The sequence below is a fragment of the Anopheles merus genome, chromosome 3R (genome assembly GCF_017562075.2).
Source record: "Anopheles merus strain MAF chromosome 3R, AmerM5.1, whole genome shotgun sequence".
Lineage (NCBI taxonomy): Eukaryota > Metazoa > Arthropoda > Insecta > Diptera > Culicidae > Anopheles > Anopheles merus.
Genome location: NC_054084.1, coordinates 3,690,891 through 3,712,946, shown reverse-complemented (window position 1 = coordinate 3,712,946; position 22,056 = coordinate 3,690,891). Strand labels below are relative to the sequence as shown.

The 22,056-nt window shown below is 47.4% G+C and overlaps 3 protein-coding genes across 7 annotated transcripts; 1 reads left to right on the top strand and 2 right to left on the bottom strand.

Moving 5' to 3' along the window:
• Nucleotides 1–6,465: 6,465 nt before the first annotated feature.
• LOC121596078 (GATOR complex protein MIOS) lies at nucleotides 6,466–11,912 on the bottom strand. Its single transcript, XM_041920693.1, has 5 exons — nucleotides 11,551–11,912; nucleotides 11,288–11,470; nucleotides 11,078–11,218; nucleotides 10,891–11,010; nucleotides 6,466–10,820 (listed from the first exon to the last, which is right to left on the bottom strand). Exons 1-5 carry the CDS (start codon nucleotides 11,675–11,677, stop codon nucleotides 8,824–8,826), a joined length of 2,568 nt encoding a protein of 855 aa, XP_041776627.1. The 5' UTR covers nucleotides 11,678–11,912; the 3' UTR covers nucleotides 6,466–8,823.
• Nucleotides 11,913–12,005: 93 nt separating this feature from the next.
• Nucleotides 12,006–16,160, top strand: LOC121596080 (endoplasmic reticulum junction formation protein lunapark-B). Of its 4 annotated transcripts, none has more exons than XM_041920698.1 (6): nucleotides 12,006–12,233; nucleotides 12,808–12,942; nucleotides 13,873–14,102; nucleotides 14,175–14,770; nucleotides 14,853–15,098; nucleotides 15,168–16,160. In XM_041920698.1, exons 2-6 carry the CDS (start codon nucleotides 12,916–12,918, stop codon nucleotides 15,362–15,364), a joined length of 1,296 nt encoding a protein of 431 aa, XP_041776632.1. In that variant the 5' UTR covers nucleotides 12,006–12,233; nucleotides 12,808–12,915; the 3' UTR covers nucleotides 15,365–16,160. The 4 variants fall into 4 exon arrangements, with proteins under 4 accessions (XP_041776632.1, XP_041776630.1, XP_041776631.1 ...); XM_041920696.1 differs by lacking the exon at nucleotides 12,006–12,233 and adding an exon at nucleotides 12,263–12,585; XM_041920697.1 differs by lacking the exon at nucleotides 12,006–12,233 and adding an exon at nucleotides 12,263–12,658.
• Nucleotides 16,161–16,227: 67 nt separating this feature from the next.
• Nucleotides 16,228–21,241, bottom strand: LOC121596079 (angiotensin-converting enzyme-like). 2 transcript variants are annotated; one of them, XM_041920694.1, is made up of 5 exons: nucleotides 21,020–21,241; nucleotides 17,051–18,445; nucleotides 16,700–16,983; nucleotides 16,484–16,634; nucleotides 16,228–16,419 (listed from the first exon to the last, which is right to left on the bottom strand). In XM_041920694.1, the coding sequence occupies exons 1-5, from the start codon at nucleotides 21,203–21,205 to the stop codon at nucleotides 16,267–16,269; spliced, it is 2,169 nt and encodes a 722-aa protein (XP_041776628.1). In that variant the 5' UTR covers nucleotides 21,206–21,241; the 3' UTR covers nucleotides 16,228–16,266. The 2 variants fall into 2 exon arrangements, with proteins under 2 accessions (XP_041776628.1, XP_041776629.1); XM_041920695.1 differs by lacking the exon at nucleotides 21,020–21,241 and adding an exon at nucleotides 18,531–20,197.
• Between the last annotated feature and the right edge of the window lie 815 nt (nucleotides 21,242–22,056).

The window sequence follows — 22,056 nt, the reverse complement described above, 5'->3', positions numbered from 1 at the left end:
ACGATCGGAAACAATCACCGGTGCAATTGGTGAACGCACTGCACCGACCAAGGTTAATTTGTTTCCACTGTTTCCAGTTTACCATTTTAATGTTCTATCGGAGCACACTTCATTACTACGTGATTTTACGTAGCAAAAAAGCCACTTTTCCCCTTTACGTGAGAGAGAAAAACTCACCGCCTTAATTGTTCTTATCTCGGCCCACAAATTGGCTGGAAAGAAACCGTTTTTCTTCTAGGGTGAAGTTAATTTGCCTGTGAGAGACAGAATGGAATGTGTGAGGGTAAAAAAACCCTTCGACATTTTCCCAACTAACGAACCCACTTGCAGCCGCAGTACTGTGGTGCAGCTAATCCACCAAATCTTGTAACGATGGGGCAGAGAGATGTCAGCCTTTTTTTTACTCACAGTCTTCTCACACCCCCCTTTGGGACGGTCAGATTCCGAGCAGAAGTAGCGGCAAAAAAAAAAAACCCCACAGCCCCACCATAACAGGCTGTTAACACGCTCGTAATGCAGTTCATTTACTTCCGTTCCCGGGAAACGATCATGCCAAAGGCACCCACCGGCTTCCCTTTGGACGGCTTAATTTGGACACAAAAGTCTGTACATTTGCTTTGCGCCGCTGTGGTGCACCGAGCGATGGAGAAACCCTTGAATCATCATAATCAAATGCATTAAAGTCATTAGCGGAACGTGAGGTTTTTTTGTTTTTGCTTGGGTGGTGCTTTGCGTGAGGATCTAATTTGTTGATTGACAAACGTACGTGATGGTACACATCACGAGTTGTGCGAGTGTATTTGAGATATGCTCAAGGTATTTTCAGGGTAATATCAATATTTTGCCTAGTAAAAGCTCGTCTCAGGGCTGCAAAATCCATCATTAATTTCAATCACAACCGTCTAGGCATTGATTTTCCAATTTAAATTTACCACAACATGATCTCCTTCTAGGAATTAATCCTTACGTTACCGCCAGTTACATGAGGCACTAACCCGAAAACAACAAGCACACACTTGAGCCTCAATGCCCTGGGTCAAGAAGTGCAGCCTTTTTGCAGCCTGCAGGCAAAACCTGTCCCTCCACCCATCTCAGATGACCCTCACTACCTCTTCAACCTCTCCGTCCGCCGTCAAGATCACGCGCAACCCCGCGATCATTAATCTTTCCAACACCTTGACAGCACAAACTTTCGAAACAATGTTGAGCTGATGGTTTGGCCGGGGAAAGGCAAACTACATGAAGAGGGAGGTGCACCCATTCGCAAAGCTCAGTCACTTTTCCGATCGTTAATTCAGCGGCCCCCGTACAGCCCGATCAATTTTCTAATTAAACCAGCTTCTGTTCGTCAGCATCACATCGAGGCACACTGATAATAGTGCGCGTTTCGCTAACGATGGTCGTCCCGTGGCACGGCCACCGATCGAAGCACAAAGCAAACATCCCGGACCGGGCTGTATGTGTGTGTGTGTTTTTTTCTAATTCATCTTTTAATTAGATCCATCCCGGGCTTTTCCTTCGCTTGATCTCATTAAACGGTCCCGGCAATGTCCGGACCGGCAAAGACCGGCAGCCGGAGCGATCGCGTCGGTCCCGGGGCCTCTGTGTAATCGAAAGCCCAAATATTTAAATTAGAAATATCACCTCTCCGTCCCTACCCCTGCTCAAACTGCCGGTGCACCGATTGAGATGAAATACCACTTTTTAATTGCTTTAATGATCGTTCGATTCGATTGATCCGGCGTTACGAATGGACGACCAAATATGACGCGAACGCTGGTAGCGCGAGCTGGTTGCTTTTCTTGCGCCATTCTTCGTTGCTGTTGTTTGCAGAGCATGATTTTCCGTTTTTTTTTTCTCGCTGCGCTTTCTTCGATGCGCAAACCTGCTTCCTGGCACTCTTTCCGCTTAAACTGTGCCTACCCTTCTCTGTGTACAGTTTTGCACGTGGTGTTGTTGCTGAGCGAGCGCGCGCGTTGAGCGAAAAGTTCGCTTTATCACGCTTCGGTTAGCGATTGATTCAAAGAATATGATTAACGAATAGCTAATTATTGAACAAACGCCGAACAGGCGTTTTTGATTATTATCTCGTGCAGGGGCGAGGGCCTTTCTTCAATGCAGAAAGCTTTTATTCTTCTTCAAACCCGGGAGCCCCTTTTCAGGTGATAAGCGATACAAAGTGAGCTACAAAAGAATGGGGATAGAAAATTACATGAATCTAACAAATAAGCCTTCGTCTGCACGGCTTCTTCTTGCCATCCCTTGGGTATTCTTTCACATTTTCTCATAATTAAAAAGACATCTTTGACTTCGTCGCACCATTAAACGTCAGTACAAGTATTCTTCTCACTCGGTAGGGAAGAATCCCCCAAAACATTGCCTCATGTAAATAAGTCCTTTCGAGCGATGGCGCCCTCAACCCTCCCGGCCTGGGGCCGCAGCTCAGCAAAAACCCCCACAAAAAAGTGATTATTTTGAAATTAGCCCGAAAACCCCGAACCGAACGTTTTATTTTGCATGCTCAAATTAAGTCACCCCACCGAGCACAAAATCACATCAAGTGGTGCCGGCACCGTCAGCGCCACAGGTTATTGGGTTAGAAAAAGGGGGACCCAATTTGTCAACTTATCAGCCCGATCAGAAAGCCCGCAAGCCCCCGAAAGCTCGCCACTGAAAGCGCGCGCACCGAAACAAAGAAATTCGCTCGCTTTTGTATTGCTTTTCCCTCGCCCAAAAGGCCCCACAGAAATCGGAAATCGTAGCGCGCCCTCCGCGGCCTCCGCGTCTAATTATATTACAAGCGAACGATTAAATAATAATTTGTTTCCTGTTGACATTTCGGGACACCCTGGCAATGACGCGTGTGCCCTGGGCGCACGCACACTCGTCACATGACCCGAGCACGGGAAACCCGGCGAACGCAATTAGGCGACCTCATTATTTCGATGGCCCATGGATCAATTTCAGCTGTAACCATGGCTAATGACTTTTGATTACGATAGTTCGGTCCTAGGCGGGAGAGGGAAACATTCTTGCAAAGTTTAGGGCTTGTGGTGGGGTTTTCTTTGTTGCGATACCGGTCAACAGCCGATGAGCAAACATGCCGGCCACCGAGCCGGCCGCATAATTAATGGCTCTCGTGGAAAAGTCAACCCGGTCCACCCCGATGAGACATTTGACGCCACCGGTTGGAGCTTAATTACAGCGCTCCAGATTGGTTTTTCCTTCGACCCCGGCCACCTACGGGCTTTTCCGTGCAGTACCGGCAAGTCGTTGTTCACAGCGGCATCGACAATCCCCCCTCAACCAAACGGATGAGCTCCGGCCCGGATGGACATATGATTAAAATATCAATTTCCGATATTAGAACACAGCGGCCTGGGCGATGGCATGGCAGCATTCAGGCTTACTTCGATGCCGCCGATCCATTCTCCCCACCACTATACCCAGCAATTACATGCTTCCACCTCATTTAATAGAAGCAATTACCAGCCGGTGGGGGGAGCCACCAGCCCGCTAACTGCAATAGTGATGGGCGAAACTTGGGAAAACTATTACTACTAGCCGCACGGAACAAAGCCCGATGGCCGATGGGTGGGAAAACTGTGCCGGTTCTCACATTCTACTTTGTCAAATCTCATTTCGAGCGGCTTAAGCGGGGTAGGCGGCGTGTGATTGGTCACTTTCTAGTGAGTAAAAGAAGGGAGTCATATGGGAGGGAGCTGGGGCAGATCGGGATGTTTCTTGTGTTATGGACATTCAAATTACGCTATTGTTTTTGCATAATATGTATATAATGATATTTTGAAGCGTCAGTAGGAAGGATATGAAATAAAAATAAATTTCATGAAGTAGACCAACAAACGCTTGCCTTATGAGTCCATTGATTTACTTGTGTTCACAGTTGTTCAGAATTTCTTTCAAGAGTTTCTAGACAACCCCTGAGTACCAGTTAGAAAACTATAATTGCTAAACCTTCCGCTAACTTCATTCCAGCAACCGAAAGCTACCAGCAATGCAGCGAAAAGTGATGCAAAAGCACTCAAATCGTCCATGAAATGAATACAGCCAACGGTTTCAGTTGTTGCCTCCGACATAACAGTGCTTGTTGTCCAACATACGAGAGGAAGTGCTGTGCAAAAGTTAACCTTAAACCAAACGCTAACGAGCACCACTTTATGTTGTCATCGAGTCTTATTAAGGCTAAACCTATCTTCGTTTTTGCATTTAATCGCACATTACAAACAGAGCTTCAACTCTTACTATACGTAAACACGATCGCGAAGACCATCAAGGCTGATATAGAAAATACTCCACAATACAGAAGTCAATCGGGTGTGGCCCGTTGTGGAGCAAACCCGCTTTGTGGCTTCCATATCGTGATATTTTGTCAAGATCGTTCATCATGATATGCTTAAGCTAAGCATTAAACTAATGGCTAAGGTACGCTAATGCTCCCATTTCGAGCCGAGCCAGCCGACTATAAGTTTATTGTCTACCGGAATGTCTTCATTAGTAGTGAAATGAGCACTAATTGTATAATAACATTAGACCTCATGACGATGTGTGGATCGTGTATGTTTTGGCGATTAGTTGAAAAAACCCTAGTTTAGAAGCCACGATCACATTAAGTGTTTTAAAATTACATTGCAATAGAGACAGTGAATTAGGTACAATTTCTTTCTCCTGCTAATTGTTGTTCAAAGCAAGATCGTTTCATTTCATGCAACATAGTATACGCTCACTAATTCCAAAAGCACTTCCGAGCAATTCCTTCTTCACGATCCTCTTTCTCTTCGCTAACTAACTAATCAAGAGCCACTCCAATTAATGCTGCAATTTGTTCGGCAGCATTCCCTTACATCTTTGCCGGCCACAAGCCGAAGGAAAACTACCGAAGGTAGATTTCAACCTGTCGAAAACAAATTGATTTAGGTGTCGATTCAATTTAGCAAAGGTACGCTCCACACACAACCCGGACGAATTAATCTGCTGTTTAACACTTTAGGCAACCGAAAATACTTCACCAAAATGGGAGTAAGTGCGCTTCCGCTGCTTCTTTCGTTTGTCTTCATTTGCTTTCCATTACATCGGATTGGGTTCGATCATCGGTTAGAATCATTTCCGTTCCGCGCGCACACAGATGAACGATCCAGTAAGTAACGATCATCAATTATGGTAAATACTTCGGGTGCAGCTTGATCGACGGTAATTCACTGTGGAGCTAAGGGGAGCGGGTATGCACGAAGCGCGAAACAATAGCACACTTACACGGGATGTTTGTACGGGAGATGAGTGAAAGAAAAACGCTCAACACACACACACCTTCGATTCTTAGGTAAAGTTAATTTACTCTTGTGCTGAAAAAAGGGATGAAACGGAAATTGACTTATCTTTGGTCAATTTGGTGGTTAAGATCGTAAACTGGGACCAAAACGAACAGAAACAAAAGGGGACCAAGTAAACACGGGAAGCCTTGCCTGCCCCGGCGAAGCTCGTAATCAAACAGTATTAAAAAGAGTAAAAAAAGGCCGTTGTGTAGAGCTTCTGCCACGCCACGGTCGGATGCGTTTCATCAGCACGTTGCACCTCCGCCCCGAAGTGCCAAACCCAATCCAAATTGAAGCGTTTATTTTATGACCTCTAAGTGCAACGGCACAACCAATTCCAAAGGTACTGAGGCTGCTGCATCACGGCTGCGGTTTCGAAGCGTTATTCGTCACCGAGCGCGCGATCGAGCGACAAAATGATCCCGACTGCCCTGCTGTCTAATTGGCTAACGAAATTGAATTCAATTTTCAGGCAGGCAACTGCACCGGATGCACCTTCCCTTTCTCGTTTCCTGATCGTGGTGCTGCTGGTGGTGTTGTCGTTATTTCTTCACACTTTGCCCCGTTTCGCCATTTCGAAAGGTGAGCAATCGGCTTTGGCATTACCCATCCAGGCCAAGCCGGAGCAAAAGGCCGAGCTAATGAAAATGGATCACCAAGTCTTCAAGCCCTGCCCTGCCCAGGGGTTTGTGACAGGAAGAATAAAAACTGAAGCACTCCATGCTTTTGCCGAGAGTTAATTGAAAACGCGAAACCTTCGTGTGAAAGGGAAAGAAGCTCGATCGAATGAAGGCTTTCTCTTTCTTTCGCTCTCTCTCGTGGCAGTGCGTTTTGCGCATTCGGATAAAATTATTATTAGCGATAATAAACCACTTCCACTGCCACGGACCGGAATGAAAGCAATCGAAGTTGACTCGGGACACCGTGTGACCGACGCACTCACTGTCGTCCGTAGTAGTGGAGGTAGTAGTAGTAGTAGTGTTCGTTGAAACATAATTGATAATAAACGCTTATAATACACATGGGACTGGGTGGAGATGCGTTCTCTTCTTCTCTGCCTTCGTCGCTTTTTTCGATGAAGCCGCGAGAGTGGGAACGGGAATGCCGGGATGTGGGGGACTATAATTTTCAGCAATTTAAATAATTCTAAATAATATAATTTTAAGCGCCGCCCGTGATAAAGCTAATGGTAATGAAGATCATTTTACGTGTTCGGTATTTGAGTGTAATGCAGCAATGCCTGGTTGAAATTGCAGTTGGGCTGGGTACCGAGGTTTGTGATTATATTTAAATTATAACACAAGTTATTAAAAGTCAACGGAATCAATGTGATGTTGCTGTCATCACATTAGTAAGGGGAGCCTGTCAGTAGCATTATGCGTGTACTTGGCGATAAGGATAAGGTTACTATTGCAATGATAAAAGAAGACTTTTTCACAAACTAATATACTATTATACATAATTATATACACTTAACAATTATATTTTTACCGCCCTGAGAGTTTTGAATGTACCCATCGCAATCCAATCAAAAATTGTAATCCAAAAACCACTCACATTGCACACATTATGCATTTCCCCAGTTCCCCAGCCAGGCGCTTTCTTCTTCGGCGAAAACCCTTCATCAAAAATTACAATTACTTTTGCCGTGCCTACTGCGTGGGGCTCATCCATAAACACACAATGGAGTAAACTTCTCGGAACTCGTAAAAACGAAGCAAGCCACCAGCGCAAACGCTCGCTCACACCCCTTGCGCAAGCGCTAATCAAAACGCAGCGCCACGCATCAGCATTCTAGATACAAGTTTTACGACAGCCTGCGCAGCCGGCCAACGTTGAGCGTCTCTCGGTCGGTTTTGTTTAATTTGGCGGCCGCTGACGCCATTTTATTCGCACTTCGAAGTGCACCGGGGAGTGCTACGCCGCCACCCTACACCATTCCATTTCCATTAGCGCCAAGCGCAAGAGAACCAAACGATAAGCATTAATTTAATTTTTCCATACTTTAAAACGGCATAAAGATAAACACAACGCTATTACGATCGGATGAGGAGGGGGAGGAGAAAATGATGCTCTTCTTCCTTTTCGTTGGTTTTGGTGGCCCGTCTGTTTCAGGGCCCTGCTTGAGTCGTTTCCGATCGCTTCACCTCGGTTGTGCACTATTTCTTTAATTTCTTCTTGGAATTACATAAAATACCACCCGCCGCCTGGAGGGTCTCCCGCTTGGAGGCCGCCCAAAGAAATCAGCTTCAGCTCGGCCAGCTCGGCCGTCCAAGCAAATGTCGGCGTAATTACGTTAATGGTCAGCCGAGCCTTCATAACATCGCCATTTGCATCAAAACCCATTCCCGGCTGCGTAGCGCAAGGCGCAAGAGAAAAGCGTTGTGTTCACGGTAGAGCCTGGGAACCTTCCCTCGTGCCCTCGACCATGTGACATTTAGCATACCCCAGCATCGTCATGCCGGAGCGAGCGTGTGTACGTATATCCTTGTTAAAAAAAAGAGACCCCACATTTGTCACACGGCGCAAAAAAAGGCTGGAATACGTGAAATTTAATAACGTAGCGCAATTTCCATTACATGCCGACCTGGCTAATGAATGATAAATTTAAATTAATTACTTCCAATCTCGACCATCAGCACCAGGCGTGTCATTCGGATTCCTCGTCGCGCCATACTATCTACACACCAACCCGCCCGTGTGTACTTGTGTGTCCTTTACACTGCTGCTTCTTTATGCCCTTTGCTTCTATGCTTTTTTTACAACCCCGTGATTAACCGGTTCCGGTACGATTTAACTTGCCATGTATTTGCCATTACTGTAAGCCTCTGCAGTTTACCTTTATCCCCGCTACCGAGTACCGTAGCGTAATTTATGTTATTTAATGTTCTACAAACCCGCCCTCCCCTCTTTAACTGTACGGCAATACGCACGCGGCACTAACACAGCTACACTTGAATGCTTTCCTACAGCTACATCTACAAAGTGGGCGGTGCTTGTGTGATACATTGGTGGGGAGCAACAACGAACGGTGAATAGCTTTCCCTCCCCTACCGTAGCTGAAGGGGGCTTCTGCTTTAATCAAGGGTTTTGTGAACTTATCTTTTAAACCTATTACTTAGAAAGCCACCTCATAAATTTTGTTAAAATAATTTCTTTGTAAAAATTCAATCCCTAAAATATTCAAAATAAACGTAACATTTAATCTTGTCTCGTGATTACTCGTGTTACTTTATTCGCTGCTTAGCATTCCCCCGTTCAAATTGTAAAAAACGCCATGCAAAACTAAAACAATTTTAAAGTCCCTCTTGCAAGACATTGTTCCGACCTACAGATGAATAACATTCAACAGCATCTCTTATCCTCCAAAAGATAAACATTTCCTTTGAGACACGCACACGACTTGTCCCATATTGCAACAAATAGAAAAGAACCCGAACGGCATCAACATCGTTCACGGTACCGGTCTCTAAAACATCGTCGACAGCTGATGTCAGGAGACGCTGTCCTTGTCGCGCGGAAACTGCGGCATTGGCAGATCTTTGGCGAAGCACTTGCAATTGCACGACGTCACCGGACACTCGGTGTTCTGGTTGAACCACTCCGTCAAATGCTCGGTGTGACCACCGTGGCGGCAGGTTTGGCACCAACTGAACCACTTCGAGAACGGCTTCGACTGCCACCCGATCTGGCCGTGGATGGCTTGGCTTTGCGATATCGCCCCCATCGTCGTGCCCATATGCAGCAGGCAGAGTGCGCATCGGGGCAACGGTTTTCGGCAGTGTGGACAGGAGGACAGCTTATGCATGGTGGTTGCGTTCCCGCGCAGACGCGCATCTTCCTGCAGTGCCATCGAGACGTTTTTGCCACAAAAATTGCACAACAAAAACACCGACCGGGAGCTGCGCGGTGGCGACCGAATGCTGCCCAGCGTTATGTCCAGCTGGGATCGTTGCTCCCACAAGCCCCACACGTCCAGCATGTCCCGATACGTCGCAATCCAGTACTGCACGCGATAGTTGGCGAGCAGCTCCGAGGTGAGAAAGCGGGCCGCAATTAGCGCGACCGTTTGAACGTCTTCCGTCCGATCTAGGTGACTCTGCAGCAAGCTAATGCCGTCGTTTGTGGCACCCGTCAGCAGCAGCCCGTTCAGGTCGCCCGTTTCGATGCAGTTCGCCACCATGCCCTTTGTGTATTCGGCCAGCTTCACGTCCGACAGAAAGTTGCAAGCGAACGCCATCCGATCGCTCAGCGAAATTTGCGTCTCATTCGTGACCGTTTCGAAGCCGTCCTTCTCGTACGCCAAAAAGGAAAACATGCATCGCAAATACGGATCGTCGATTTGCGTGCGTGCCGCTCCGCACTGCTTGCGCCACAGCTCGGACCGTTCGGCGGAGAAGCCGGACAGTGCGATCGCGGCCACACGCAACAGCGAGCTCGGATCGGACGCTTGATCCGCTCCGCGGCCCAAAATGTCGATCGCTAACCGTACGCGAAAGTGAAAGCACGCCAGAAGGGCCGCCCGCGTGTACTCGCGCTTGGCGCATAGCTCGTCCAGGAACGCACCGAACGAGGCTTCTTTCTCACGCTCGAACGTCCAGCCGCAAAGCAGCTGGGCCATGTCACGCTGCTCGCTACGGTACACCACCAACCCGCTGCACATGCTGAAATCGACCCATTTCGTGTTGACCGGTTCGGATTGCGACATCGGCGGTCCGTCCAGTGCATTATTCACGCCCAGTATCTCTTTCAGCCCCTGCTTGTTGTCTTCCTTCACCATGTGGCCCAACATGCGCCAAACCGCCTGTAATCCGTCGTTCTTTTCTACCAAATCACCATTGCGCTGCAGGTCCGCCATCAGGCCATAGTTCTTCAGCGCCCGATGCTGCATCGTTTCGGCAATGTCTTCCTCGCTGCTGTCCATGTTCCACTGGTTGAGCGAATCGGTTGGCGTCGAGGAACGGGTCGGCGTAGCGAACTGGCGCAGATCGTTGCCGTTGTTACCGAACAGATTGTTGTTGTTGTCCCACGATACGGCCACTCGCTGCGGAATGCGGTAATCGCAAATGTTGCCCACGCTCGACAGTGCCAGCATCCGCTCGAGATCGTACGGATGCCAGGAAAGGTACGCCATCGAGGGCACACGGCTCGTCATCATCGTGGTGGCCGTTGTTTGGAAGGGAGAAACGAACCGTTTCACTGAGTGCGGTTCGCCACCGTCCATCTCCGAGCCGGGCCAGTGCAAATCGATCAAGTTTATCAACGGCGAATCGCGCTGAAGCGTCGACAGCACGGAGGAACGCGTTGGGCACCAGGACAGTTGGCTGATGCTCTTTTGCATCTGTATCTGACTGATCGGCTTCTCTAACGAACGTAAGTCCCACAGGTTTATAATGTTTTCGACGTAGCTTGCCAGGTAGCGACCGTTCGGAGCGACGCAAACTCCGTTCACCGTTCGTGTGTTTGCTACCGTCGTGATGATTGGGTTCTCTGTGAAAGGGAATTTAATTTTTGGTACATTTGCGTACTACTCAAGCTTCGAGATCGCTTTCCCACTTACGTCTCAAATCCATCATTTTGATGTACTTGTGGCTCATGCCTGCTATCAGTACCTGGGGGAATGTTTTGTCCCAGCACACAGAATGTGCCGTTTCCGACAGTCCAATCATGCTTACAATTGCTGTAAGGAAATTGAAGCATACAATGAACTAAAGATCAGATTCTGCTCACTTACCCCTCCGACTTACATGATTGATTCGGAACACCGCGTTCCGTGTCCCAGATTGTGATGCAGTTGTCGGACCGATTCCGGTCGTGTCCCATCGCCAGGAAGTTCGGTTCCAGCTCGCTCCAGGCAATACACGTGCATGCTCGGGATATTCTTGGGGCTGTAAGCATACAAAAAATTACGTGTCAGAACCACCAGTAACCAGGCATGCTGCAGAAAAGACACTTACTGAATTCGACATTGTTTTCGGCGACAAAGTTACATAACGCGACCTTTCCGTTCGGCAGTCCGGCTGCAAAGTTGATTTCGCCTCCACCATGGTACGAGGGTGCTACGGTCCGTACAAACTGATAACGCGACTCGGAAGCTATCAGCGTGGCAGTGGTTGATTTGGAAATGTCCAAATTTATGTCTGGAAAAATGGTGAGGCAAGGCCAAACGAGTTAGTAAACAACCGTTCTGCGGAACTCCAACGCAACACACGTTACTTACTCGACTTTTCCACATTATCAATCAGATCGTTCTTCACCTGGTACAAATTGATTTCGGAACTTGCCGCGGTCAAAAATCGGTCCGAATACTTCGGGAACCAGTGCAGCTCCACGACGGTTTGCGACATTTTGAAGCGTATCTTCTACCGCATTTACACCACACTACAGATCGGCCTTAGTTGTGAAGAGAATGCACAATATTCTGTACAGAAAGTTATCAAACTTTATCGCTGATTCGTCCGAAAGTGTTGCGTTGTTTTGGTTATTTTGTTTGTGTCCGCTCTTTCCGACGAATCCCGCACATTTTTTGACAGCTCAACAAAGGGGCGCCCACTTGGTCACACTGCTTGACATTCTAAATGTTTCTCAATGTCAGAAACGAAGCGCGGCTTGCTTGAAAATACATCACTAGCACATATTTTCTTGGCCAAGACTGACTTTGCGTCTTCTGAAAAGAATCAAAACATTCACGACGAACGAAAAACGACGAGCCACGCGTAAACTACACAAAGCAGCGTTAACTAACACACCGCAGGCCAAAAACCGGGTTTCGTGAGCACGCCAACGCTTCAAATCGGTCCGAATTTGCCTCGCTTTTGACGTTTCGAGCGAGGGTTCCGTAGGCCAAAAACCGTCGCCAACGCTCCAAATCGGTGCGAATTTCCCTCGCTGGCGACGTTTTTTGTAAGTACTTGTGACGGTTATTGACGTTTCGAGCAACGATTTGTGAGGGGTGGCCGGGGGCTGCCCTGTGGGACTGTTGGATCGGCAACACGGCACGAGCCATTTGCAGAAGCAATTGTTTGTTTGTCCCTGTTAGTACCATCGCGCATCCGATAGATTTCGGTGCCAATCGTGGCATTTTGGCCATTGACGAAAAGAAAGTTCAGTGACGCGTTGGTGACGAGATGCAGGGCCTTTAATAGTGGTTGGCATTTTCCGTCGTATTTTCCGTTCACCGCCTTTGCCACGACCACGGTCGCCTGCCTATCTGTTGCACAAAGCAGAGAAGATCAAGTGTGCTGTACAAGTGGTGGTCAGTTAGTCTATTTTTGGCGGAGATTTCAATGGCTTGGTTAGAGCAGAAGAGACGAGCAACAAGATAAACGGTCCGAACATTTCATGGATAAATTTAGCTTCTACGATACGGCTGAATGCGTTCAACGGCGTGCTAGAATCGTTGCTCGTGTCTTGTCCTTGGACACTCACAAATTTTACTCACGCACGCACGTTTGGAATCTTCTTTGCATCGTTACAGAGAGCGTGGCACACCGGAGCGGCGGCGGATTGTGGTTGGCGAATCAGCAGCGGGGTCAAGCATTTGCTCCTACCGGCCCACTTTCCCCACCCAACAAGCAGTACCACGATGGGGGTCATTTTGTCCAGATTTCGGGTACGTATTTCTTTCGCCCGCTAATAAGCTTTAATAGCACGAGAAAACGGCAAAAGCTACCGTTGGATGTACGTGGAAACTGATGACGCACGGCTTGCACGGTCGCTATCAATAAAAGAGAAGAAGGCCTGTGATAAGAAACGTTCGCACGCCGCCTGGTAGCTAATCGGATTTAGCGATTAAGATGCATTTGCCCGGAATCGATGGGTTCGAGCGAAAGGTCGGCCATGACGGGGCAGGAAAGGTTTATTAATGCAGCCCACTTTGATCATTGTTTTCTCTTTTACTTGCTCGAGATGCTGCTACCGGACGCTAAGATGCACCCAAAATTGCAGTTCCGGACCAACGTTTGAGTTTGTTTTCATCAGTTATGTAAAGTTAATAGCAAAGGTCGCTGCTGTTTAGCTAATCATATTCCGATGATAAAGCGAATCCGTTTTACATAAGAAAAAAACAACAACTATACGGTGCGTTAATTAATTTGCAGCAGTACCACGCTGAAATGCCCTTCTGTCGCAGCTCCAAAGTTTCGATCCAAACCCATGCAGACCGTCAAAAAGCAAAAGTGTTCAGTATCGTGAGCGTAAATACAGTGCAAAGACTGCGAGGTGCGTTGCATGCTTAGGGCGGTTATAAATATTCAATTAGGCCTACCACGGCTGTATTCACGCGATAAAAACCAACCAAAACAGTTGAGGCACTAACACGAAGTAAAAGGGGAAGCATAATGCAGCAAGATTTAGGCTGCAATATTTCACGCCAGTCCCAATGGACGCACACTAATGACCGTCCAGCAGCGCCGGCCGTTTATCTCCGCGTTCATCGAAGCATGGTGCCGCCTTTAAAACAAACCTCTCAAAAATCGTGTGGTTTAATAACTTTTCTTTTCTCTAAATTTTCTTCTGATTCATTTTATTGCGTCGTATATAGAAAGAGAAAAGCACTTTCCAGAAATTGGAAGAATTGGAGGAAAAAATCAAGAGTCTCGAAGCGTACACAATCAGCACCCAGGAGCGGCGGAAACGCTTCGTTGGCCGATTTTTAGTCACATCGATCGTGCTGTACATCGTCGGGTCGTTGATATTTTACTTCGTCTTCTTCCCGCCAACGTGGAATGAACGGATCGTCTATTCCGTCCCACTACTCATTTGTCCTATACTGTGAGTAAAAGTTTCTTCTTTAGCTATGGAGATTGCCGCCTATATCTAATGTATCTCTTTCCTCTCCCACAGCATCTTCGTCCTAAAACGGGTACTAGCATGGCACTACGAACGCAAGTTACGCTTAAACGCGAACAAACTGAAGGATCTTCGGGCGGACAAAAAGAAGATCCTAGAGAACGTGATGGAAAAGGAGACGTACAAGGTGGCGGTTGAGATTTTGGACAAATTCGGCGAAAAATCGCATCGCATTCAAACGCAAGCATTCGCCGCTTCGCTGACGCCTCAGCGTGGCCCTAAGCCGATGCCCGTGGGACAGCCTGCGGCAGCCGCACGAATGCCGACCCCGGTCATGCCCCAAAGGCAAATATCTCCTCCCTCGGTGGCGGTTCGACCGGCAACACCGGTGACACCGCAGATGCGCCCCAGCGGTCCAATGCATCACACACCGCAAACGGCACCGGGCATGATGATAAGGGCCCCGCCGTCCCATCTGCAGCAAAGCCCTATGTATGGTGCGCGTGGTAGTATGCCGTACCGAAGGACGCCGTTCCCCATCATCAACCAGAACGAGAAGGGCGTGCTGGAGAAGATGGTGGACTATTTGGTGGGCGATGGACCGACGAATCGGTTTGCTATGATTTGCAGCGAATGTTGCATGCACAACGGTTCGTTTCTTTTTTCCTCCTTCGCACGGTAAACGGCAGACTTAATGAACCCTTTCTCTTTCTCGCGCTCCCCTCCAAATAGGCATGGTTCTGAAGGAAGAGTATGAGTACACTGCTTTCCGGTGTGCTTTTTGTAATGCATTGAATCCGGCGAAAAAGCAGCGTCCCGTCGCTCCCCGGCTCCCATACGAACAGGAGCAGCTTGACAGACTTTCGCAAAAGCCTGACACAAGCTCTGAATCGGAAGCAGAAGAAGGAGATGATCGCTCCTCCGGTTCGTCGCAATCGGGCGAACCACGGAGCCCGGGTGTCGGTGAGGAAGAGCCATGTAAGTAAAGTGCATTCCGTACCCTTTTATTGAACGTGTTGTTTAATTTCTTCCTCCCCTTTCCTTCAGTTGAACCAGAAGAGCAAGTAAAGCAAGAAGAAATGCGAAACCTAGCAACTAGTGAAACGGAAAGCTCAGCCGATGCCGGTGAAGCAAGCGGCGAAAAGCTGCTCCCAACGGATGGAGAGCCAGCGGAGAGCAGTACACCCGACAGCACCGAAGTGCCAAGCAGACCGGAGACCGTCGGGTCGAAAAAAGTGGACTGAATTTATTATTTTACTCTGAACATATTGTTGGTTTTTGTGTTGTTGCCACGTAAGGAGGGATGTGGAGATGACGTGTTTTGCCCTGTTAAACTTTTTATCTAACTCTTTTTTCTAAATATCGACTGCCGCTATGCACACCGACACAAACACACTCCTGAACGCCTCGAAAAAGGATCCTAGTACTGTGGACAACGATTGCATGCTGCAGTCCGCTGAAAACGGCACTTTTCCCCCCATCTTGTTCCCATTAGTGTTCACAGTTGTGTAAATTTGTGCATTTAGGGAAAGGCCACACACCACCAAGCACGGAATAGCTTCACTAGTCAATCTACACTCACACATTTAATATCTTAGGTAACCAATTTTTCTTTCTAGCATTTGCTCCTTGTAAAAAAAAGAAACATAAACAAAACGGTGATCATTCAAGAGTGAAAGTAGTTTGTTCTGTGAAATTTAAGTGAAACTCTTTGCCAACGCTATAGAACGTGCCTAACTAGTGAAGTGAAGTGTGGGAGCTAGAGTAGCAAACAACTAATGTGAAATTAATCAATATTTACAGCACTTTTCTTTTCTGCGTTGAATTTGTTTCGGAAAGCGTACAAGCATATGATGGTCAGTGCACGTGGGGCGCGCACGTGGCTATGTTATAGGTAAAAGTGAAGAACATGCTAGCTAAATCATAGGCAATGAAAAAGACTCGTTTGTTGATCTTATATGCTCTTGTTGTAATTATAATACTTATGTAAGGCCTTTGCAATAAAAAAGAACTAGAATTTGTCTAAAAATGTTGACGACCTTTTGGAACGTTTTACGAAAAAGAGAGAACACGAGTAGAACACGCTGAAGAGATATTATTTACAATTTATTCTACAACCGATCACATTTAGTTATGTGAACTTGCTTTAAGCTTGCTTTATGTGTAAAACAAGACCCCACGTTATCAATCCGAGCAGAAGCATCAACGTGAAGCTAGAGGCGTTCGCAGTTTGCCCATTTCGCCCCAACAAAGGTTGAAATAGTGCCACATCTTCCATCGTAGAGCTCCAACCAATTATCTGCAATGAAGGACGACATACGTTAATAGCTAGTTAGAGGAGGAAATGCACTGTCGTATCTTGCCTGCTCATCGCGATTCTGTGCTTCCAACCATGCTTCCAGTGGACGGAAGAACTCCAACAATGGATCAACGGACAGCCGCGACGATTTCCCACGTGTTAGCAGTTTTATCAGTTGAGCCGATGATAGGGACGCACCTTGTTGCATAACATCGCTATTGAAATGGTATAACGGGAAGTTTATTAGGCTTCTACTTCAAAAAGGATATGACAACCTCACCTTAAAATTCGACCTGCTTCACGTGATCGATAGATATCGCACGTGTGAAGCGGCCCGAAATGTTGTGCCGCTTGACAAAGCTCGGAGTATATCTGAAACTGCAGCACGGTCGCCACGAAATACTTGATGTAGTCCTGATCAGATATCACGTGATACTTTGCCCCAGCATCAAAGTGTTCGAATCCTCGTCCCGTTGGGGGTATTACTCCCTGGTAGCGCAACCGTAGCTCCCACCAGCGTGCATTCATACCGACCGGGCCCTTTTCGAACACGTACCAACGCCACTGTGCAGAGGAAGATAAGTATATTAGCTCCTAACAATCAGCGATTAACTGCTTTCTGCATTTGTACCTTTTCCAGTGCTAAACTGAACGCCATAAAAGGCAGCTTATCCAGCGCCAGGTTCAACAGATACTCGATATTAACCATACTGTTCCCATTCGCCACCGTGACCGGGCTGTTAAGCAGCCCGATCTTCTGCAAATGAGCCGGCCCGCCGACACTCAGCGTAATCGCATTGGCCAGCGCTTCGTGAAACGCAGGATTCGGCCCCTCCCGGTACAGGTACGGTTGGCCGGCGTACTGCATGTAGTACTGAATGTGCGTCATCTCATGGTGAGCTCCGATGAAATCGTCCAACGACACCTGCGTGCACTGTTTGATGCGAAAGTCCACCTTGTTGCAGAAATCCCAGGCCGAAGCACTGCACTGCCCGGTACCGTCGTTCGGTTTCTGCAGCACGGAATTGCGCCAAAACTCCGGCGCCATCGGTGACAGCCCGATGGAGGTAAAGAACTCTTCCGCCGTTTGGAATATTTTCATCGGCGTGTATCCCTGGCGTACCATCTCGCCCGACACGTCCGGTGTTTCAGGCGGTCCCGGCTTGATGATCTCCATGATGTGGCGCCAATTTTGACCCCACATGTTACCGAGCAGATGGGCGGGCAGTGGACCGTCCCGTCGGATCACGTGCTCCCCATACTGACGGATCAGCCCCTTGCGGACGAACGTGAACAGCTGCTTGTACAGTGGCTGCAGCTGTCCCCAGAGATCATTGACGGTGAAGAAAAAGTCCCCATCCTCGTACACCGAGCGCATCTGCTCTCCCGCATCGTGGAATCCGTGCTGCTCGGCTGCCTGGTTCGCGAGGTTAAGATACCGCATGAAGGTGTTCCTAACGGGCGGTCCCGTCTTTTCACGCCACGCCACCCAGTAGTATCGTAGCTCCGGCTCCGAACGACTCGTCTCCATAATGCGCGTCAAATCGGAGTTAATCTTCAGATCGCAATACCCCGTGTACGCCGACACATAGTTCGAGCTCGGATAGCCCACACCGCCGCCCGCCGAAGAAAACGTTCCCAGATCGGTTGCTTCCGATCCACCGCGTCGAAACGGACACACTTTCGCTCCGTTGTAGTTATCCTTCAGCAGCATCAACACGTGCTGCAGCTCAGCGTACTTGGTATCGCCCAGACCGCATCTGCCCTGCTGCACGATCCGACCAAGCTGCCTCCGAATGCTGGTGTCGATTATGCGCGACGAATCGAAGGATACGGCCCTCCGCCAGCTAATGCACTCGAGCTTTGAGGCCAAATTTTGCTGCTCGCGCATACGGCGCTTGTTGTACTCCGTGGCGTTGGTGGAAAAGCGCCATTCCGCATTCGCCACACGGTTGCACATTTCCGCCGCCTCGCGATCATATTCACGCAAAAACTGGATCGCCTCGGACAGATTATCATTGCTCGTCTGCGAAACGAAAAAGGGTTACACGGGATCATTAACTTCATTCTTTTCAAATGGCCATTTACTTCGATCACTTGCACACACACACCTCTGTATAACGAAGATCACTGATTTGACCATTCACGAGCACTACGAGCAGAGTGCAGCAGAACCAAACGTGCTCCATGATTCTTTCGGAACGATAGATATACACGCATCACTAACCAACTACCCGCGACATAGAAAGCCCAACACACACCCAATAACCAATGCACCAGATGCTTATGTTTTTTCAATTTATTTCAGTTGCACCACTGCTGAAGAACGTCAGCCCTCACACACTACCGTGGTCGTTCGAATCCGTTGCCATACTGGCGGCCACAGAATCGCGTCGTCAAGCGGTAAGTCACTAAGCTTCACCTAGTAGAAGTGAGTCTCTTTCCCTCGTGATTACCCCCGCGTCACAATATGCCACCTCTAACGATCATTCCACACCACCACCGCAGTTTGGATTTCCTCTTCCTGAATCGAAACGCGGGGGGATGCAGAGGTGAAAACTTCTTACCAAGAGGGGCACATTTGATTGCGACGTAGATGATTGTTTCCAAAGTTACACACCGTGACCGGTACCGTAAGGGCGCGCGGGCGAAGAAAGATCGCGCATAGTAGAGGGTTTGAAGGAGAAAAAAATGCCAGCTGATGCGTACGCGATCTTTCTATGACAATCTGGGGTAGGGTTGTTTGAAACTGTTTTTCTATCCTAAACAAGGAGAAAAACCCATCTCTTCCTGGGTGGAAAAACGGTATGGTTTTGGGAGGATTAATCATTCCTGGAGTTGTTTGAAAATTCCATACTTTTGGTGCAATTTTCATGGTGACGAAGAGTCGTATGGTCTATTATTTAAATTCCACCAACAACGGGAAAGAATTTGGCAGTGTGTTTGGTTAGCAATAACTGTGCCCTTCCTCCCTAAAACGTTCAAAGCCCAAGTCTTCAAGCGCAACAAGCTTTTCGCGTGGTTCCACACCAGAAAACCGCAATCGTGGCCTAGAGTGAACGGTACCGGCAGTTGGTAGTTTTGTTGCGGAAAGGCAGCTACAATTGAGCTGAATGTTTAGCAAAATTAACATACGACTCGACACACACACACACACGCACACGTGGAAGTAAAAGTGTTTGCCAGTGGGTTTGTAAATGACTAAGGGCCCAATGTAGTCTTGTTGGATTGAAAAAGCTCATTACCAAATGTGTCTTTTTCAGTAAAACCTTTTGGAGAGTTAAAGTTGGACACGATCACAGACAATCGCGTATTTATTTATTTTTATTGTGCTGTTGCAAATATTAATCCTGCAAAAAAGACATTATTCTAATTATTCTTACGAGCAGGGAACAATATAGCTTGAATAATTTTACAACAAATGTATGCCATCAAAAAATTGGCATTGTATAACATTACAGCATTCCAGCGACAACAACACCCCAAAGGGAGACTAATCGTGCTTCCTCTGCCGCATATATCCGCACATATTTCGCGTTCCGCCCAACGATAATCTGCCCGCGAACAATGGATCAATTAGAGGTCGCTCGGTACTTTACTTGCAAGCCCTTTTTTCTCTCCCCCCGCGTGGCAGTTATCTTGCTGGTGACATCTTACGCTATTGACCTCATAAGTTCTCATTTTTGTGTCATTCGGAACGCTTCACCGCGTCGCCACCGGCATCTAATGGCTGTGGCGGGAGAGGTTGGAATTAAGTGTGGTCGCGATTTCCGGTTTATGATCTAAGGGAAGCGCGTATGAACTGCTCCAAGCGTGTCACCTTATGGGAGATTAACACTCTTTTCGATGCTCACCGTAGAACGGCAGTGGCAGTTGATCTATTCGCATTCGTGGAGTGGCGTCATTTGAGGATCGAGCACAGAGCACAGAGTTAAGGTTGAAGATTTACACACTGTAAAGACTGTTTGGATACTCCAAAAATAGGTAACATAGGTAACACACGGGATATGATCATAATATTGATCAATAGGCTACAAAATCTTTTCATGTAATGGAGTTTAGACAGTTAGAGTTGCAGTTTAAACTTTCCTGATCGAGCATGATCGTTACTTTCTTTATCAATACGGTTTCCCGGCCACGGTTCATTATTCGTGGCGATTTTCTTACTTTTATATTTCCGGACACCTCGTCACGCCTTCATAGTTTCGTTTGGATACAAGAGTTGAACCGTAAATAGTTAGCAGGCCCATTCGTTTTCAACTCTTATCGTAGCACATTATACAATCGCATACATCACATAGCTTTTCGCAGCTAATTTTTTTTTATCAAACGAATTCAAACACTGAATAAACTAACGTCAATATTTTGACTCGTACTGTCTTACATCATCGCAACGGTCAGCATAGCATGATCGTGCAAAGTTTAGTGATCTTGTCATAAAACTAAACTTTCACGATTGGTCCAATTAAAACATTCAAACCGGATTGCTCTTGGATGTTTTTTACAGCTCATCAGAGAAAGTCTGGTTTACACACACTGGATTAACTGCTAACTGCTAAAAACTATACACTCTGTAGCGTTTAAATATTTGACCAATTACCTGCGACACAATCATTAAACGGCAAATAATGCGTTGCCTAAGCAAACAGCTTGTTGATTTAAGTGCGTCTGAGGGCCTAGGACTGAAACGTTCATTATTTTCGGTTGATGATCGAACGAGAAACCCCCGAGACTGACTGACTGACTGACTGGCCCGGCTGATCGTACCCATGACAGTGAACTTCATCAACAACGGCGAACGCGTCAACAAATAGTGACTCGGCGCACTTGACCAAAATCTGTAACGGGTGTGCAGGGGAGGGGGGGGGGGGAGTGAATTGGGTGGTCGAAGTACGCCCCAATGTACGTCACAGACAATGTTTAATGTTGAAGTGGGTAGCGGGTAAAGTGGTCACTGTCCCACAACGCGACCAACCCCACCGTTTGTGTTTTGTAGGTGATCGGTCTTGCCAATATTGATTTAAGTTTACGAAAATGAAATTTGAGTAAACAAGGTGGGAAAATACAGGAGACAAGAACTGAGCCAGATGGAGGCAGACATGTCTGCACGTCTCCGGGGAGCAAAACCTAAATAGTTTAAAATAATAATCAATCAATAAGATGTTTGTAAACATGTACTGTCCCCCATAATGTCGCAAAAAAGATGACCATTCCAATCAAAATCCAATGAACAACAGCAACAAAAAAGTGTCCAACCAATGCATCCGTAATTTGTTGTTGCGGCAGTTTTTTTTTATTTTAAAGGTTTTGATGGTGGGAAGCACGCACACTAACGAAACGAAAGATTCAAACGCATGTAAGCGTTAGGTTATTATTATCAAAGGCAATGATTGGTGCTAATTTCATACCCGTTCACGTACAGCATGTGCCCCTCGCGGACGTACATGTGCCGTTGGCATGGCATTGGCATTGAGTAACGTCCGGCGATCAACAACAGTAGTAGTCACCGCAGCGAGAACCGTAACCAATAATTCAAGATTCTCATTATAAGTGAGAATACAGCAGCGACAAAAAAGAAGGCTTAGAAGAAACAAAACCAAACCTACGGCTACCTTTGCTGGATGTTTGCACATTTGT

Coding starts and splice junctions, on each gene's coding strand:
- LOC121596080 (XM_041920698.1), top strand. CDS start 12,916: ATGGGGGTCATTTTGTCCAGATTTCGG. Junction 12,943..13,872: donor TCATTTTGTCCAGATTTCGG/GTACGTATTTCT, acceptor CGTCGTATATAG/AAAGAGAAAAGCACTTTCCA. Junction 15,099..15,167: donor TGTCGGTGAGGAAGAGCCAT/GTAAGTAAAGTG, acceptor CCTTTCCTTCAG/TTGAACCAGAAGAGCAAGTA.
- LOC121596078 (XM_041920693.1), bottom strand. CDS start 11,677: ATGTCGCAAACCGTCGTGGAGCTGCACTGGTTCCCGAAGTATTCGGAC. Junction 11,219..11,287: donor CGAAAACAATGTCGAATTCA/GTAAGTGTCTTT, acceptor GTATGCTTACAG/CCCCAAGAATATCCCGAGCA. Junction 11,011..11,077: donor CGGTGTTCCGAATCAATCAT/GTAAGTCGGAGG, acceptor ATTTCCTTACAG/CAATTGTAAGCATGATTGGA.
- LOC121596079 (XM_041920694.1), bottom strand. CDS start 21,205: ATGAAGTTCACTGTCATGGGTACGATCAGCCGGGCCAGTCAGTCAGTC. Junction 16,635..16,699: donor GAAGCAGGTCGAATTTTAAG/GTGAGGTTGTCA, acceptor CCATTTCAATAG/CGATGTTATGCAACAAGGTG. Junction 16,420..16,483: donor CACAGAATCGCGATGAGCAG/GCAAGATACGAC, acceptor CCTTCATTGCAG/ATAATTGGTTGGAGCTCTAC.